We start from the raw sequence: 18,265 nt of genomic DNA on the forward strand, positions 1-18,265 counted from the left end.
CGTGTGAAATGTTACTTTTCCCACTCTTGAGTTAAAACGTCGACGCATTCGGAGTTTTTCCAGTATTTTGAAAACTAGAAAGTTTCTCATCGGAGTTAAACGTCTCAGAAATGTAAACCAGAGTCAATTAAGTGTGAGAGCAGCTTAAAAGCATGCAGCATAATTTCAAAAAATAAGACGAGCAACGTGAGGATTAAGTGACACGATTGATCAGACGAGTAAGAAAAAAAAAACTGTGAAGTTCCCCGTTACTCTGATTATTGACGACTCTACTTTCTGGATTCACTACAAACTGCCGATGGGTCGGCGCTCATACTGCGAAGACATCGAAGCCTTCTAATTTTATATATCTATATATAGAATTTCATTTTTAAAGAAGCCACCGCAGAGGAGCTGACGGTCGGAGTTTTACCCCGGGATACAAAAAGGTCCGTTTCGTCAAAAGAAACGGACGTCAAGCACGACTCGACAACAGAGGTGATATTAGGATTTTATTAAAACAAACAAAATAATCTGTCAAGGCAAAGGTGCAGAGGTTCTCCACACGGGGGAGGGGACGGTCGCAGGACGTGTGTGGAGACGGAACAGAAACAAAACGAAATACTTTGTACAACTGTTAAAAAATATCAAAACAACTCCAATAAATTACAGCATATACAGCGAGCCCCTGGTACTCCTGCCTCCCGTTCACTTCCCAGACCGGCCCGATCCCAGGTTGACGGGATCGGAGAGGTTTTTCCTCTGATTGGAGGATCAGAAACCCAGAACCAGACGCTTCCACATTCGGCTCTCGTTGATTTAAAGGGTTTACAAACGCAAACGAAAACCCGAACGTCCGATTAAAAAAGGGGCCTGTTGTGCTTTTAGGAATATCCGAAGGTGGGGGGGAAAAAAAACTCTCAATCCTTCACGATAAACGTGGCTGGCTGCAGATTTAATCTGCCGGATTTTAATCCCGATGATAATTGTCACGTCACCGAGGGTGACCCTAAACCACGGAGCTGAATCAGGAGTCACTGAAGCCACACAGTCGCTATTTAAGTTTCATTAAACCCAATTCAGCCTCGTTCTGCCAACGAACGGACGGAGCTGTTTTAATTTATTCACGGTGTTACTAGAAGAAATGTTCAGGTTTAAAGATCGAATCACGTCATTCTGCTTGGGGAAAAAAGGTCAAACTTCAAGTTTCCAGTTTAGATTTCATTCTTTTGATCACCCGTGTAAGGCGACGAGGCTGACGTCAAACTACAAGCGCATGATTCTGTTCAAAATAGCAATTTGAGGGGAAACCCCCGAGTGTAACGTCCTCCAGGACCACGGGCCTGGTGTCAAATTACAGGTATTTTCAGCTGTATTCCAGGCTGCGACGTCCCTCGACCAATCAACAATGATTCTGGTGTCAAATTACGAGCAGGTCACTTTAAAATTCTGTCAAAAACCCCGAAAAACAAGCACAACAGGTCTCCTTTGAATCCTACTTCCTGTTTCAGTGAGCATCTCCTCGACTTCCTAATTGGTACGAGAACGTCCATCGAGCGTCGACGCAAATTAAAAACTTGGATTAGATATGCTGAACAGTTGATGCGCGACCCAAACACACGGCCTGAAACACTGATCGGATCTCCAGAGGAGCGCGACGACGTCTGGACCTCCGGCTCGTCCGCCAAACATTTTACAAAAATAAATTAAAGGAAGTAATGCAGATGAAGGTCAGGTTGGAATGTCGGGGGGGGGTCGGTTTCAGTAGCACAGTGGGTCAGTTCCAGTCCAGGAGATCAGATCAACACGTCATTTCATAAATACTCGGGGGGGGGGGGAGCTGTAGACCAGCAGCTCCGGGTTAACTGGACAGGTTACTGTTAGTGAGCCGGCAGGAACAAGTCACTTTAGGTTACTGGAACAGAGTCGGGGGAGGGGACGGGGGACGGGGGAGGGGTGGGCAGAGAATCCGTCCTCCTCCCCGTCACTTCCGCTTGCTCTTGGTGTCGGTGGTCTGGAAGACGCTGGAGGCCGACATGAGGTTCTCGATGTACTGGCCCAGGACCTGGTTCTCCGACTTCAGCTTCAGGTTCTCCTCCTTGACGGCGTCGACTCGGGCCGACAGGTCTGAGACGCCGGCGGAACCCGGAGGACAAAAGGTTAGGACTCGCAGACGCAGATCCGTTGGTAGTTTTTCTCTAATTTCCCTGGTTCTGAATGGGAACCCAACTTTGAACGCCACTTTGATGACGTTTTAATGTAACGCATATTCAATTGCCATCCCCCCCCCCGTTTACACGACAACGTTTTCAAGTATTATTTATAAAACAAGTGACTTTCTGAATAAGAAATGTTTGCGAATATTGTATTTCTCACTTATTATGCCATATATGACATACTGTGTTGAGGTAACACATATAGACCCTGTCATTAAACTCCAGAAAATAATTATTAGAATAATAAATAAAGCTTCCTATAGAGAAAATACTACTCAACTATTTATAGCCTCTTGCACATTAAAATTTTAAGATATAGTATATTTAAAAACATCAGAAATACTATTCCGAATAAAGAAGAAAAGTCTTCCCACAGCTATTCAAATTTATTTTTAATTAAGAGAAAACTACAACTCAAGAGGACTGTGTATATTTTGAAAAAGGTGGTGCGAGAACCAACGTTAAATCCAGATGTGTTTCTATTCTGGGAGTTTATGGAACGTCACAGTGACGACTTAGAACTGTGCAAATCACCGTTCTGCTTCAGAAAAACAGTAAAAAGAAAAATAATTAACGGTAACAATGAACAATAATTTCCGTTACTTCTGTTTTGTTTGGTTGGGTTTTTCTCCCGTATTACGACTGCTATGTTAATTATTATTATTATTTTCTTTTTTTCCTATTTTTTCTTTTCTTTCTCCAGTTGCGTTTTTTAAAAATGTGAATATATTTTTTGTATCGCTAGTGTCTGGGGTAACCGCACGGGTTTTTAAGGGATAGGCTAAAATTAGCCTTGGCTTCAGCCTAAAACACATTTCGGTTGCAAGTATATTGTGGTGCAGTTATACTTATACTGAAACTGTATCCGAAATAGAATGACTGGAAACACGACTTGCAAAGGGAGAAAGTGCAACTTTTTAAAAACACTCGACAGCAGAAACGCTGCTAATGCACGTGTGCAACGCTGTGGCGGTAACAATTTGTTCTGCACATGCTCAGTAGAGACGCTCGGAGAGCAATGTTTTCCTCCGGAGGGTCACGGCTCCCAGTCCAAGTTCTCCTGGGACTTTTATTTTGACAGTCGCCGTGATAACGGTCCATCTTGGTCACCTTGCCGTGTAAATGTCAAAACCTTTTCTGACAGTAAAATACGAAAATGGAGCATTTTCACTTGAAACGGTGTCGTGTGAACGGGGGGCCTAAAGATTCCTGGGGGTGAAACTCAAGATCGGAAACGTCAAACCAAAACGTGCGTTACCTTCCAGCGTGTGCTGGAGCTCCAGGACCTGGTTGATTAGCCGGGTCTTCTCCTCCAGCTCCACCTGGTTCTCCATGTCTCCTGCAGCACACACACACACACACACACACACACACACACACACACACACACACACACACACACACACACACACACACACACACACACACACCGTTACACACACACACACGCATACAGTTACACACACACACAGTTTTACACTTACACACACACACTCAGTTTTACACACACACAGTTACACACACACAGTTGCACACACACACTCACAGTTTTACACTTACACACACACACAGTTTTACACCCACACACAGTTACACACACGCACACACAGTTACACACACACACACACACACACACGCATACAGTTACACACACATACACACCCACACACACACACAGTTACACACACACACACAGTTACACACACACACGCATACAGTTACACACACACACACACACACACACACACACACACACACACACACACACACACACATATAGTTACACACACACACGCACACAGTTACACACACACACACACACACACACACACACACGCATACAGTTACACACACATACACACCCACACACACACACAGTTACACACACACACACAGTTACACACACACACGCATACAGTTACACACACACACACACACACACACACACACACACACACACACACACACACATACAGTTACACACACACACGCACACAGTTACACACACACACACACACACAGTTACACACACACACACACACACACACACACACACACACACACACACACAGTTACCGTCGATGTCACAGTTCATGATGAAGAGGTCGCTCTCCTGGGTGGGATACAGGGCTGCAGGTCCAGAGTCCGCTGGGAGAGACAGAGACACACGAGCCAGAACATTATGACCGTCTGCCGGTGGAACATTTTGTAAACTGGGGGAAGCAGAAGCTCAGGGAGAACATGCAACATCTAACAGAGGGGAAAAAATAAAAAATAAAGCAGGTTAATGACCAAGATTTTTTTAATTTCTGGTTGGAAGTAAAATATAAATTAAATTTAAAAGCGTCCGAGGACGAATAAGATGGGAGTTTATTTCCTGTGTGTGTGCGCGTGCGCGTCAGACCCACCCAGCCTGTGCTGTTCTCTGACCAGCAGGTTACCCAGGCTAAAAAATAATAATAATAAAATAAAAAAGACAAGATTTTAAGGCAACTCCATCATGTAACACCCAGTGAGGGACGCCATAACATCCAGCAGGTTATTTGTGAACTGCACACGGTAAACGTCCGGTCCTCCCGCCGCCTCACGGGCCGAAAACAAGTCGCCTCTGATATGGAATTAGATCGTGTCCGATAATGGAACTCGGTCTGTTAGCGCTGTTTGCTAACCGGCTCCGGGGCTCGCCACGCCTTAGGGAGCCGCGATAAACGGAGCTCGCTCGGCGTCAGACAGCAACCTAAGAGCCGCAGACATCGACACGTGTCTTAAAACCCGTACTAAGAGTTCGATAAATACAGATAGCAGCCTGGTTTGTTCCGGTGCGGCGAGCCGTGGGAGGCTAACTCCTGCAGCTTCAGCTTCAAATCACAACAAGCTGATTCTTTTCCTCCTTTCTTCCTTTTGTTTTGTTTTTTTGTTTGTTTTTTTACCCGCACGAGACGTAAACGCGGGGAATATCAGAGAATAAACTCACCGAGTGTCAGAAATATGTTCTCCTTTCAGCGGAGTGAGGGAGTAATCAGATTACTGTGATGGTGGTGGTGGAGGTGATGAAGAGGAGGAGGAAGACAGCCGTCAGTACTGTGAGTACCTCAACTGACCGACAGGGGGAGACACACACACACTTGACTCATTCATTTCCTCCAGGTTCACACAAGACTCATTACGCGCGTGTGTGTGTGTGTGTGTGTGTGTGTGTGTGTGTGTGTGTGTGTGTGTGTGTGTGTGTGTGTGTGTGTGTGTGTGTGTGTGTGTGTGTGTGTGTCCATATGCTGCCGCCACTTGTCGCTCTGAGCTCCCCTCGTCCTCATGATGACAGATTAGTATTATTATTATTATTATTATTATTATAAAAAAGCAACAAGTGTTTTTAATCAAGAGACGTAAACTATTAAAACCATGAACGAGCGCTTCAAAAGTCACACAGGAAACGCTGATTGAAGGTGAATTGGATGGATGAATGGATGAATGTGACGCCACATCTGTTCATCTGGTCACGGGGAAAAAAAAAAAAACTTCAAAAGGCCTGAACCAGAAATTGCGGCGCTGCAGAAAACCGACAGAGACGCGTGAGAAAGTGCAGGAATCAGCGACACGTTTCAGTCGCCGCTTTGACTTTGTTGCAGGAATCGAGGCCAGAAAGTTCTGAGGCGAGTGAAAGTCGGGGGGGGGGCACAGGGGGGAACATGCAAACTGTGTGCAGGGATTCACTCACTGCTGCACTGCCTCAGACCAGGAAACACACGTTTTTTTAATTTAAGATTCAAAGAGAAAAGAAGTCATCGGGTGATGAAGAGCGGATTCAGTTCAAAGTGAAAGTAACGTGTGCAGCTTTGCGCACACACACACTGGTTTTACAGGCTGTGTGTCAACAGCTCTGTGTTATAACGCTCATTGGCTGCAGGCTAATGCTAACGCTAATGCTAACTGCTGCCTTCAGCAGGATTAACCACACGCTTCTCTTATCAACAGGAGTTTAGTGAAACAGTTCCAGGTCAGACCGGGGCTCCGGAGCCGGCGGCTCTGCAGCTCCACGGGAACTCTCGTTTTGTAACTTATGTTGGAGGAGTAGTCGATTACTTCCTGTCACTGGTTTCGTTAAAGCGACCGAGTCGTTCCTCGCTAGTTCTGGCAGGACGGGGGACGCTTGTTTACCTGGATCGTCTGTGAGGGAGACGTTGGTGAACGAGCCGTCCTCTTCCTCCACCTCCATGACCAAAGATGCACCTTTTCTTTCTTTTTTTTCTCCTGTTTCTTCTCTCTCTCTCTCTCTCTCTCTCTCTCTCTCTCTCGCTCTCTCGCTCTCTCACCTGCCGTCTACATTGTGCGTCTCTACCTGTTCTACCTGCAGAGCAGCTCCGGTTACTCTGCTGTCATGGGAGAGAGTCGCCATGGCAACCACCTGACCACCCCCCCCCCCCCCCCCCCCCCGACAATGGACACACAGCAGGAAGTGTCAGGGGTCAAGGTTCAAACGACACACACACACACACACACACACACACACACACACACACACACACACACACACACACCAGCAGTAGTAATGGATCCGGTGGCTCCCTCTGCTGGTCGCAGCTGAACACAGCAGCTGAGTCTCAGCCTCCATGCTGCAGCAGCCTCACGGTGACTCTGCACTTTGTTTGAAAGGTGAAAGACTCGCCGCTGTCGATGTCATGCGGATGTCGTGAGGCGAACAGGGTCGAGTCGTCCCGCGGCCTCGTTCTCGGTTTGATTGGTTATTTATTTATCGCCTTCAGTTCCGCCTTTAGCCTGGAAGGACTCGTTTCCTTTCATTTCAATTCAAACCTTGGGAGTTTTGACGTTTGACAAAGTGGCACGAGTTTCGTTTTTGTAGTCCATTGTGTCGCCGCAAGGAATTGTGGGGCAGCGTGAGCTGGTCTCCTTTAGGAAAGGATGCGTCAGTGTTTCCTAGGCTAAAGGAGGCTCTAAAAGGAAGCGTCGGTATTTCCTAAAGGAGGCTCCAAAGGAAGGATCAGTGTTTCCTAAAGGAGGCTCTTAAGGAAGCATTGAGCCTCCTTTCCTTAGCTTAGTGAGAATTCCAACACTCCTTATCATGGCCACTACCTAAACACTTCTGGGGTTAAGGAGAAGTAGATAGGAAAGGAGATAGGAGGGACTACTAGGAGACAGGAGGGACTGTTCGGAGACAGGAGGGACTATTAGCAGACAGGAGGGACTAGTAGGAGATAGGAGGGACTATTAGGAGACAGGAGGGACTACTAGGAGACAGGAGGGACTGTTCGGAGACAGGAGGGACTATTAGGAGACAGGAGGGACTAGTAGGAGATAGGAGGGACTACTAGGAGACAGGAGGGACTGTTCGGAGACAGGAGGGACTATTAGGAGACAGGAGGGACTAGTAGGAGATAGGAGGGACTATTAGGAGACAGGAGGGACTACTAGGAGATAGGAGGGACTATTAGGAGAGAGGAGGGACTTTTAGGAGATAGGAGGAACTATTAGGAGACAGGAGGGACTGTTAGGAGACAGGAGGGACTATTAGGAGATAGGAGGGACTGTTAGGAGACAGGAGGGGCTATTAGGAGACAGGAGGGACTATTAGGAGACAGGAGGGACTAGTAGGAGATAGGAGGGACTATTAGGAGACAAGAGGGGCTATTAGGAGACAGGAGGGACTATTAGGAGACAGGAGGGACTGTTAGGAGACAGGAGGGACTACTAGGAGACAGGAGGGACTATTAGGAGATAGGAGGGACTATTAGGAGACAGGAGGGACTGTTAGGAGACAAGAGGGACTGTTAGGAGACAGGAGGGACTGTTAGGAGACAGGAGGGACTAGTAGGAGATAGGAGGGACTACTAGGAAATAGGAGGGGCTATTAGGAGACAGTAGGGACTGTTAGGATACAGGGGGGACTATTAGGAGATAGGAGGGGCTATTAGGAGACAGGAGGGATTGTTAGGAGACAGGAGGGACTATTAGGATACAGGAGGGACTATTAGGAGATAGGAAGGGCTATTAGGAGACAGGGGGACTATTAGGAGACAGGAGGGACTGTTAGGAGACAGGAGGGACTGATAGGAGACAGGATGGACTATTAGGAGACAGGAGGGACTGATAGGAGACAGGATGGACTATTAGGAGACAGGAGGGACTATGAGGAGACAGGAGGGACTGATAGGAGATAGGAGGGACTATTAGGAGACAGGAGGGACTATTAGGAGACAGGAGCGTGAGTCAGATATAAATACAACAAAGAATGAAAGTTAAAGGTTAAATATGTATAAACACGGTGCAGGAGGTTTTGGCAAAACCGGTTGTAATTTCTATGTTCAGACGATTGGGGGGGTCGGCAGCTGCCGGAAGTAACTTGTAATCTGTGAGGTAACTAAGTTACTTTTTAAAGGAATCAGCAATCGGAGAACAGTGTTCACTGTTGGCCACGCGAGGCGCCGTCAACGCTACTGGGAGCAACTTGGGGGGGGTCCAGTGTCTTGCTCAAGGACATTTTGGCATGCGGACATGGTGGGAGATAGGAATGGAACCTGCAACCTTCCAATCGGGAGGCGACCGCCCAATCGGCTCGCCTCGGCTCATTTTCCTTATCGTACAAAGGGACGGGTCTTTGGCCGGAGACGCTGGACCCAAACTATGGACGGACGAGGGACGAGCCAGAGCAGGTCACTGGCTGCTGGAGGACGACGCGTCCGGGGGGGGGGGGGGCAGTTTGACCCTCACACCACCTGGAAAGAGTCCACTCTCCACACAAACACATGGAAACAACAGCACGGCTTGATTCTGGCAAGGAAACGCCTCCACCGAGCAAAAAAACCCAACAACAACAACCCTAAAGTGTCCCGGTCCCTGCATGTGTCTGCTTGTGTTCTGAACACACCGCTGGTCGTTGGCCGGCGGGGGCGCATCCCCCCCCACCCCCTCCCCTTCCCCCGCACCTCCGTCCACCCTCGCCCTCTTCCTCGTGTGCGTTTGTAGTATAATTATTGCCTCGTCCGGGAACCAGAGCGAGATCTGTGGTCGGATTAGCAGCGGCGGCGGCTTCAGAGAGACGGAGCGAGGACGATGCTCTCCTCTGTCTCCTCTCCCCTGTGAGAGTCCACGGACCAGATGCCCACTTTGGCATCCACACTCTGCCAGTGTGACGCACACACACACACACACACACACACACACACACACACACACACACACACACACACACACACACACACACACACACACACTCACGGGGGTGGGGGTGTTGTAAAAGAGCACTCGTCCATCTGTCCACCTCCCAGCCACGCTGGTGCTGAACACATCAGTATGTGTGTGTCTCCTCCCCTGCAGTGTGTGAGCATGTCTCCGCAACGAGTGTGACACTGAATTATCACTGTGGGGAAGATAAATTCACCAAAATTTAAAAAAATAAATAAAATAATGACCTCTAGTTTTTGGTAGTTCTGTGATCTTGGAATTTAATCTCATGTTTTGCAGGTTTAATCTCCTTTTAAGCCACGTTACACCTTGAAAATGCAAACACGTTGATGAAAACAACCACAGTCATTTATTTTTAACCGTTGGAATATCGAGATCTGTCTCCCCCTGGTGGTGCGTTAGGTTAAGAATAAGATCAAAGAGAAAAAGTCCCTGGTTTGAATGTGAAGAGGAAGGGAAAAAAACTACTGAAGTCTGTGGTGCAATTTATTAATTTAAACACCATTCAGACACGAGGAAACGCAACAGTTTATCAAGTTAAACATAATAAACGCAGTAAAATCAACTGTTTGTTGGAAAGCCTGTGAAAAGTGTCCGGATTTAAACGAAACGTGTGTAAAAGCTGCTTCACCTGGTTTCTTCTGACTCTTTGATCCTGTTCACAAAGCAACATGTCCACTTAGATGCCTTTTTGACTCCCAGTCCATATTCTCCTGGGACTTGGTACTTTTATTTTGACAGTCACCTTAATAACAATCCATCTTGGTCGTCCATCGTTTATGTTTATAGCGTGTTGTTTCTCTGCTGCATGTGTGTGGTTTCATTACAAAAACAAACAAACAGCACCCCCTAGTGGCCCAAAGTGCCAACTACATTGATTTCTGCCATTTCTGTGTACATCGACGTCGTTTTCAGAATGTTGTCAAAACTTCTCTGAAATAAAACGTTTAAAAAACACAAACAAACCCCGATGTGTTTTCACGTGAAGCCCAGTGCAACGTGTTCCACCCTCGTCTTTGTATTGGAGAACGTTCTGGAAGAGCCTTCTCAGACCAGTAAACACACCGTTGCGACACTCCCACCTGCTAGAAATAAATACATCAACTAGTGTCTCTGGTCAGAAATCGTTTTCAGACGTTCTTCGGCTGATTTTGCTGTTGTCTTAATGTGGCTGTTGAATTTCAGGGTTTCAGTCCAGAATTACACCCAGATTTCTGTATTGATTTGTTGGGTTAACATGAAAAATTACCTTTTTTTTCTGGGTTTTCCTGGGTTAACTTGGTTTACTTCTGACACGTCCACTTGTTAATTTAATTTCTTTCTCACTCGGGACTTATGTCACTCACTGACTCTGATATCTAGAGCTGTGTGTCATCTGCATATTGTAACATTCACGATCTGAGCCAGAGCATGTCGATGTGAAATAAGAGGTCCGAGGACGGAGCCCTGAGGAACCCCACAAGTGATTTTCATGCATTCATATTCACAATTACCAGTTGACGCACATCAGCCGCTGTCTTGCAAGTGAGATTTAGACCAATGTAATGAAATGTTAGAAATCTGCAAGTGCTGTGAGCTTCACACTTAATTGCCGACTCATCAATCTATGTTTTGTGAGTCTGCGTTTTTTTTTTGCTTTGTACAGGATCTCAGTCCATCAAGTCCAATTAATCCTGAACACAAAAGGATTTCAATGAAGTTTCGCACACAAAAGCAAGGACAGGATTCCTTTGCAGTAACAACACTGCACACAGTGAGCAGCAGCGCTCGGTTTGCCTTTCACCTGTTTAACGTCTCAGAATCGTCTGTAGAGTCGCGTTTGGCTGGACTGTTGTTCATCGTACAAATGGACGCTCTTTAAAAACGCGCTACCATTTAGAACAGACAATGGCGTGAGATATTCATGAAATGATTATTTCTTCAGTCAGTGTTCAACAGATAAAAAAAAAAAGCTAAATCAATTTTACAAACCGAAAAGAATTCAGGCTGAAGTCAAACACTTGTTTCGCCTAAACCTTGTTAACAAATCAAATGTAAGAGGTAGCAAAACTGCAAGACATCAGACTCTGAACTGAGCTTCATATGTAAAGTGAAAAACACAATAATACATTTCATATATAAAGTGAAAAACAATACATTAATTATATACAAGTGAAAAACAATAAATTTCATATATACAAGTGAAAAACAATATATAAAGTGAAAAACAATACATTTCATACACACAAGTGAAAAACAATATATTTCATATATAAAGTGAAAAACATAATAATACATTTCATATATAAAGTGAAAAACAATAATAATACATTTTATACATACTAGTGAAAAACATAATACATTTCATATATAAAGTGAAAAACAACAATACATTTCATCCATACAAGTGAAAAGCATAATAATAAATTAAATTAAAGTATACACAATATATCATAAATACACATCCTACTGTATTATAACTGTATAAGTATATATACAGTTTATGAAGCACCAACAATGACACTTATATTCCCATTAGTATTTCTATACTATTATTATTGCCTGTGAGGGTGAGCAGGTGGTTTTTAGTCGACACCATGTTGATGTTGACTCTTTTCTCTCCCGTCCGCGAGTCGAAGCTCGAAGCAAAAACAATTAGAACGAGTCTCACATTGCTTCGTTTTGCGGCTCGGTTTCAGTATCGCCACTGTCGCCGCACGCTTCCACCGGGAATGACGTCTCGTCCCCGACGTCGCCTTGCGTTCGTTCCAGAAAACCCACATCAGGACCAACGTAGGACCGCCGCCGCCGGCCGGTCCTGCAGTTTTGTGCTTCTGAGCCGTTCGGCTCCAGAAATATGGGGTTATATTTGTGCCAAAATTCTGAGCGAGCGATGGGAAAATTTGAGCGCAAAAAAATTAATTGTGCAAGCACACTAATAGCATTTTGAGGAAATATTTAAATTGCGCAAAGACAAACTTGAGATTGCGCTCAAAAATCATTTCTGCGCTCAGATTCTTCCTCTGCGCGCTCAACCTCTCTCTCTCTTTCTCTCTCTCTCTCTCTCTCTTGCTCAAATCTCTCCACCTCCGCTCAAGTCCTGCTGTGCGCTCGCTCAAAATGTCCAAAGCCCAAATGTGACAGACACGGTCGTCCACCAATCACAGAAATTCGGGGCGTTGAACTCTGATTGGTTACTTCGGTTTCTGGACGTGCCTCATGACCAACGAAGAAGAAGAAGAAGAGGGAAAAACAAACTGCGAGGGAAAACAGAAATAAGGAAAACTAAAGATAATGATCCTGGATTACAACATGTTTCCCCTCGCAGTTTGTTTTTCCCTCTTCTTCTTCTTCTTCTTCTTCTTCTTCTTCTTCTTCTTCTTCTTCTTCTTCGTTGGTTATGAGGCACTTCCAGAATCCGAAGTAACCAATCAGAATTCAACGCCCGCCCCGAATTTCTGTGATTGGTGGACAACCGTGTCTGTCACATTTGGGCTTTGCACATTTTGAGCGAGCGCACAGCAGGACTTGAGCGCGGATGTGGAGAGATTTGAGCGAGCGAGAGAGAGAGAGAGAGAGAGGTTGAGCATGCAGAGGAAGAATCTGAGCGCAGAAATGATTTTTGAGCGCAATCTCAAGTTTGTCTTTGCGCAATTTAAATATTTCCTCAAAATACTATTAGTGTGCACAATAAAAAAAATTTGCGCTAAAATCTTCCCATCGCTCGCTCAGAATTTTGGCACAAATATAACCCCATACAGAAACAGCCGCCAAGATGGCGGCGGCCCTGGAGTGCAGGAAGGCGTCCGGCGTTTCACACTCGACTCTCCAGTCGTTACGAGCGCACCATCTGGGTTCTCACGGCGCTCCGGCACGTCGGCTTGTTTGACGGCGTAAACACATTTATGCACTTAAAATAGCAGGCGTGAGCGTGGCAGTATTTGACAGACAGCATTAGCGCGTAGTAAACAGGCTGCCTCGCGGTCGCTGACCTCTCCAGTGGGACGCGTGTGGAGGCGCTAGCTTCCAGGCTCTTCAGCTCGCCGTCACTGTGGCTCCATTCATTTCTACTGTGGATGTCTGAGGAGATCGTTGAACGAGTTGATGTGAGTTCACGGTTTTTCTTTTTAAGTCATTATTGTTATGAGCTGTCAAGTATAATAGTGCATTTGTAGAAATATTGTCAAAACCTACCATAGATTCCGATAGAAAGTCCCGTGTTGACTTGAGCCAGAAGCGTACGGAGCTCGCTGCTGTAGTTTGGGCGTTCAATCGGAATTTTAGTGAGTTTATCGACGATGTCACGTCAAAAAGAGACGACAAAAACCAACATGGCCGACACGTCTCCGGTTTCAAAGGATTCTTTGTAACGTTGCAGCTCAGCTTCACTCTGACACACTTCTACTTATTGGTCGGTGGGCTGGTTAAATCCGAGGCCATGGTTCTCGACCGGAAAAAGGTGGCTTGCCCCCTCCAGGTCGGTGGAGTGCCCTTGTCCCAGGTGGAGGAGTTCAAGTATCTTGGGGTCTTGTTCACGAGTGGGGGAAAGATGGAGCGTGAGATCGACAGGCGGATCGGTGCAGCGTGGGTGAGGAGCTCAGTCACCAGGGAGGAGCTCGGAGTAGAGCCGCTGCTCCTCCACATCGAGAGGAGCCAGCTGAGGGGGCTCGGGCATCTATTTCGGATGCCCCCCGGACGCCTCCCGAGGGAGGTGTTTCGGGCATGTCCCTCCGGTAGGAGGCCTCGGGGCAGACCCAGGACACGCTGGAGGGACTATGTCTCTCGGCTGGCCTGGGAACGCCTTGGGGTGCCACCAGAGGAGCTGGAGGAAGTGTCTGGGGCGAGGGAAGTCTTGGCAACTCTGCTCAGACTGCTGCCTCCGCGACCCGGCCCCGGATAAAGCGGTAGCCAATGGATGGATGGATGGATGGGTTGGTTAGTCAGTCGGTCGGGTTAGTCGGTCAGTTGGTTGATCGGTATGATGGTTGGTTAATTGTTGGTTTAATATTTGTTAGTTGGTTAGTTGGTTGGTCTTTCAATTATTTGGTTCGTTGGTTGATTGGTTTTTTGATTATTTAGTTGGTTGGTTGATCTTTTGATAAGTTGGTTGGTCTTTCAATTATTTGGTTGGTTGGTTGGTTGATTGGTCTTTTGATTATTTAGTTGGTTGGTTGGTCTTTTGATTATTTAGTTGGTTGGTTGGTTGATCTTTTGATTATTTGGTTGGTTGGTTGGTTGATCTTTTGATTATATAGTTGGTTGGTTGATTGGTCTTTTGATTATTTGGTTGGTTGGTTGGTTGATCTTTTGATTATTTAGTTGGTTGGTTGGTTGATCTTTTGATTATTTAGTTGGTTGGTTGGTTGGTCTTTTGATTATTTAGTTGGTTGGTTGATTGGTCTTTTGATTATTTGGTTGGTTGGTTGATTGGTCTTTTGATTATTTGGTTGGTTGGTTGATTGGTCTTTTGATTATTTAGTTGGTTGGTTGGTCTTTTGATTATTGGGTTAGTTGGTTGATTGGTTAGTTGGTCTTTTGATTATTTGGTTGGTTGGTTGATTGGTTAGTTGGTCTTTTTCAAGGTAGCAGTAGCAGCAGTGTTGAAGGGGACCAGAGACGACTTGTTTAGACTCAGTTCAGATTTCAGGGTACCGTTGAGACGCCCAAACCAAATAGTCTTTCTCAGAATCTCCCTGAAGAGAACTGGTCCGGATCAACCGGGGGAACGTGAACACGCCTGAATGAAAACTTTATGAAGATGAACTGATGCTGAACTAAAGAGTGAATTATCTTCCTTTCAGATGCAAAAAGAGAAGTATTAACAAATATTTTTGCCCGAATCTAAACTGTAATTTAACGAGTTAACGTCACGTCAATATTAATACGTTTGGTTTTGATCAGAAAGCCTAAAAAGAGCTGCATCTTCTCCAGCTGTTCCTCAATCTGTCACAGAATTTTGTTGCTCATTAATAAACCGTTTTTCATGATTTAAACAAGTCGGATCATCAGATGTTACAGATAAAAAAAATATGTTTTCTTTCCGTCTAACACCTTGTCGGCAGCTTACAAGCAACACCTCTCCTTCAATCTCCTCATCTGACCCCGCCCCCTCCTCCACGCTCAGCCAATCACAGGCCCGACTGGCTCTTTAGCGGTGCGTTCAGGTGACGCAAAAGAATGGGAACAAACGTCATCAATAAACCGCGTCATTGCAACAAGAACGCAACCGCAGAGACGTGACACTGTTTTTGTAATTTTCCTGAGTAAAAAGATTTATTGGCAGGAAGCCCCGCCCCTTTTCCCGATCGATCGATCAATTAAATCCAGTTGTGTATGTGTGTGTGTGTGTGTGGGGGGGGTATCTATCTATCTATCTATCTATCTATCTATCTATCTATCTATCTATCTATCTATCTATCTATCTATCTATCTATCCATCTATCCATCTATCCTGATCCAGTTGAAATCCGCTCCAGGTTTTTCCTGCTGCCATGAAGAGCTACAGTGTTAGTTTAAGATCTCCACCACACATGTTTCCCCCTCTCTTCCCTCTTCTTCCCCTCCTCCTCTCACTCTATTCTTCCTGCCTGTGTCTCATCACACGCACACGCACACACACACACACACACACACACACAGAGTGTGTAAACCACAGGATGGAGCAGAGCCGCTCACTCTTCAGAGGTGGAGGATTGGTGGGGAGTTTGCAGCCTCGGTGAGCTTCACCTGCTCCTGCTGTTCACCAGAACGACACGTTTACACCAAACTGCACCGACGGGCGACGCAGCAGCTCGTTTCCTGACGGGAACGCAACTTTCTTCTTTTTTTTTTTAAAGGTCCATTTTCGCGCGGCGGGACGGATATCAGTGCAAAGTTCCAAAGCCTTGGCGCGTCATTAAGTTCACAATGTGCTCATATTAGGTGGTGTTGAAGGTTCCTGGACCGACGCGTTGCCAGGTTTGCTCCTAAATGAGGATTTAAAAAAAAAAACTGAGGGTGGAAGCAGGTGGAGGTTCACTCTCTCTCTCTCTCTCTCTCTCTCTCTCTCTCTCTCTCTCTCTCTCTCTCTCTCTCTCTCTCTCTCTCTCTCTCTCTCTCTCTCTCTCTCTCTCTCTCTCAGTCCGTCTCAAACGCCTGGAGAAAACGATGCACAGGGAAAACAGACAAACTCTGGACGGGTCCGGACTTGAACCGGGGGTCCTTCTCACCGTGAGGTGACAGTGCAGCTGCTGCACCACCATTCCCATGCCATATTTAAAAAAAAAAAGAAGAAGCTTAGAGTCCGTTTCCATGGAAACAGACATGGTTTTCAAAATGTTGCCGTATAAACACACAATTTTTCGAACACAAAAAGGCAACAATGACACAATTTCACTTCAACCGAGACACTTTTTAATGTCAAACATGGTGACGAAGCAGTGATTATAACCTGATGTGACATGAGATGGACGGAGGATGAATGAATTGATTTAACGGATTTTTGAACCACTGAAAATAAAAAAAAGTAGCTTTCTCAAAAAAGGACCTAAATAATGACTTGAAAAGTAAAACGCCGATGAATTTAACATATTGTTGAAGGTGTGAAACAACAAAACCAGACGACTGGAGCATTTTAATCTCACATTAACCTGATAATATTACCAATATTCTGCATTTACTTTATTGATAAATGATAAATGTTATCACGTTGCTTAAATGTTCATGTAATTAGTCACAGTCCTCATATCTTGCGCTGCAGGTCTAATGTTGGTCTGGAAGACGAACTTCCAGGACAAGAGGACAATATGACGAGACGTGAGACACTGGAAAACCACAGACCGACAGAAACACCGTCGTCTTGTCTTTAACGCCAACGATGTGGGAACATTGAATCCGAATCCTTCATATTTCCTCCGGGGCTCATTGAACTCCATTAAAAAACAAAGGATATGCCTAATGGGACCTATCAGATGAGCTGCAGACGGAACCCATTCATCTCGTTTCAAGTTTCCATTTTGATAAGTGGCGACACGACAGACTCACGTTCCCTGGTGGTTCAGACTTTTATCTCCCAAACCTCAACCGAAGCAACAACTCCATTTGTCCATAAACTGTACTTTGACTTCAACGCTTCCCTAAATAAATATGTGCTCAGACGGGCCAAACAGCAGCAGCCAAGGAGGCGTCTGGCAGGACGATCTGAACGAAGGGACGAGCTGAACGAAGGGACCATCTGAACGAAGGGACCATCTGAACGAAGGGACGAGGTGAACGAAGGGACCATCTGAACGAAGGGACGAGGTGAACGAAGGGACCATCTGAACGAAGGGACCATCTGAACGAAAGGACGATCTGAACGAAGGGACCATCTGAACGAAGGGACGAGCTGAACGAAGGGACGATCGAACAAAGGGACGATCTGAACGAAGGGACGAGCTGAACGAAGGGACCATCTGAACGAAGGGACCATCTGAACGTTGGGACGATCTGAACGTAGGGACGATCTGAATGTAGGGACCATCTGAACGAAGGGACCATCTGGACGAAGGGACGAGCTGGACGAAGGGACCATCTGAACGAAGGGACGAGGTGAACGAAGGGACCATCTGAACGAAGGGACCATCTGAACGAAAGGACGATCTGAATGAAGGGACCATCTGAACGAAGGGACGATCGAACGAAGGGACGAGCTGAACGAAGGGACGATCTGAACGAAGGGACGAGCTGAACGAAGGGATGATCGAACGAAGAGATGATCGAACGAAGGGACCATCTGAACGTAGGGACGATCTGAACGTAGGGACGATCTGAATGTAGGGACCATCTGGACGAAAGGACGATCTGAACGAAGGGACCATCTGAACGAAGGGACGAGCTGAACGAAGGGACCATCTGGACGAAAGGACGATCTGAAC

At 46.0% G+C, this 18,265-nt stretch overlaps 1 protein-coding gene across 2 annotated transcripts; it reads right to left on the bottom strand.

Moving 5' to 3' along the window:
* Positions 1-484: 484 nt before the first annotated feature.
* scoca (short coiled-coil protein a) lies at positions 485-6,479 on the bottom strand. 2 transcript variants are annotated; one of them, XM_080520761.1, is made up of 4 exons: positions 6,351-6,479; positions 4,272-4,343; positions 3,454-3,534; positions 485-2,106 (listed from the first exon to the last, which is right to left on the bottom strand). In XM_080520761.1, the coding sequence occupies exons 1-4, from the start codon at positions 6,406-6,408 to the stop codon at positions 1,964-1,966; spliced, it is 354 nt and encodes a 117-aa protein (XP_080376887.1). In that variant the 5' UTR covers positions 6,409-6,479; the 3' UTR covers positions 485-1,963. The 2 variants fall into 2 exon arrangements, with proteins under 2 accessions (XP_080376887.1, XP_080376888.1); XM_080520762.1 differs by lacking the exon at positions 6,351-6,479 and adding an exon at positions 5,170-5,245.
* Positions 6,480-18,265: the final 11,786 nt, after the last annotated feature.

Source organism: Blennius ocellaris (assembly GCF_963422515.1).
Source record: "Blennius ocellaris genome assembly, chromosome: 3".
Taxonomy (NCBI): Eukaryota; Metazoa; Chordata; class Actinopteri; order Blenniiformes; family Blenniidae; genus Blennius; species Blennius ocellaris.

What these genes read in the sequence shown, in the direction of transcription:
- scoca (XM_080520761.1), bottom strand. Translation starts at nt 6,408, where the DNA reads ATGGAGGTGGAGGAAGAGGACGGCTCGTTCACCAACGTCTCCCTCACA. An exon ending in CTCCCTCACAGACGATCCAG is followed by an intron (nt 4,344 to 6,350) that starts GTAAACAAGCGT and finishes TGTCTCTCCCAG; the next exon opens with CGGACTCTGGACCTGCAGCC. An exon ending in CATGAACTGTGACATCGACG is followed by an intron (nt 3,535 to 4,271) that starts GTAACTGTGTGT and finishes TGTGTGCTGCAG; the next exon opens with GAGACATGGAGAACCAGGTG.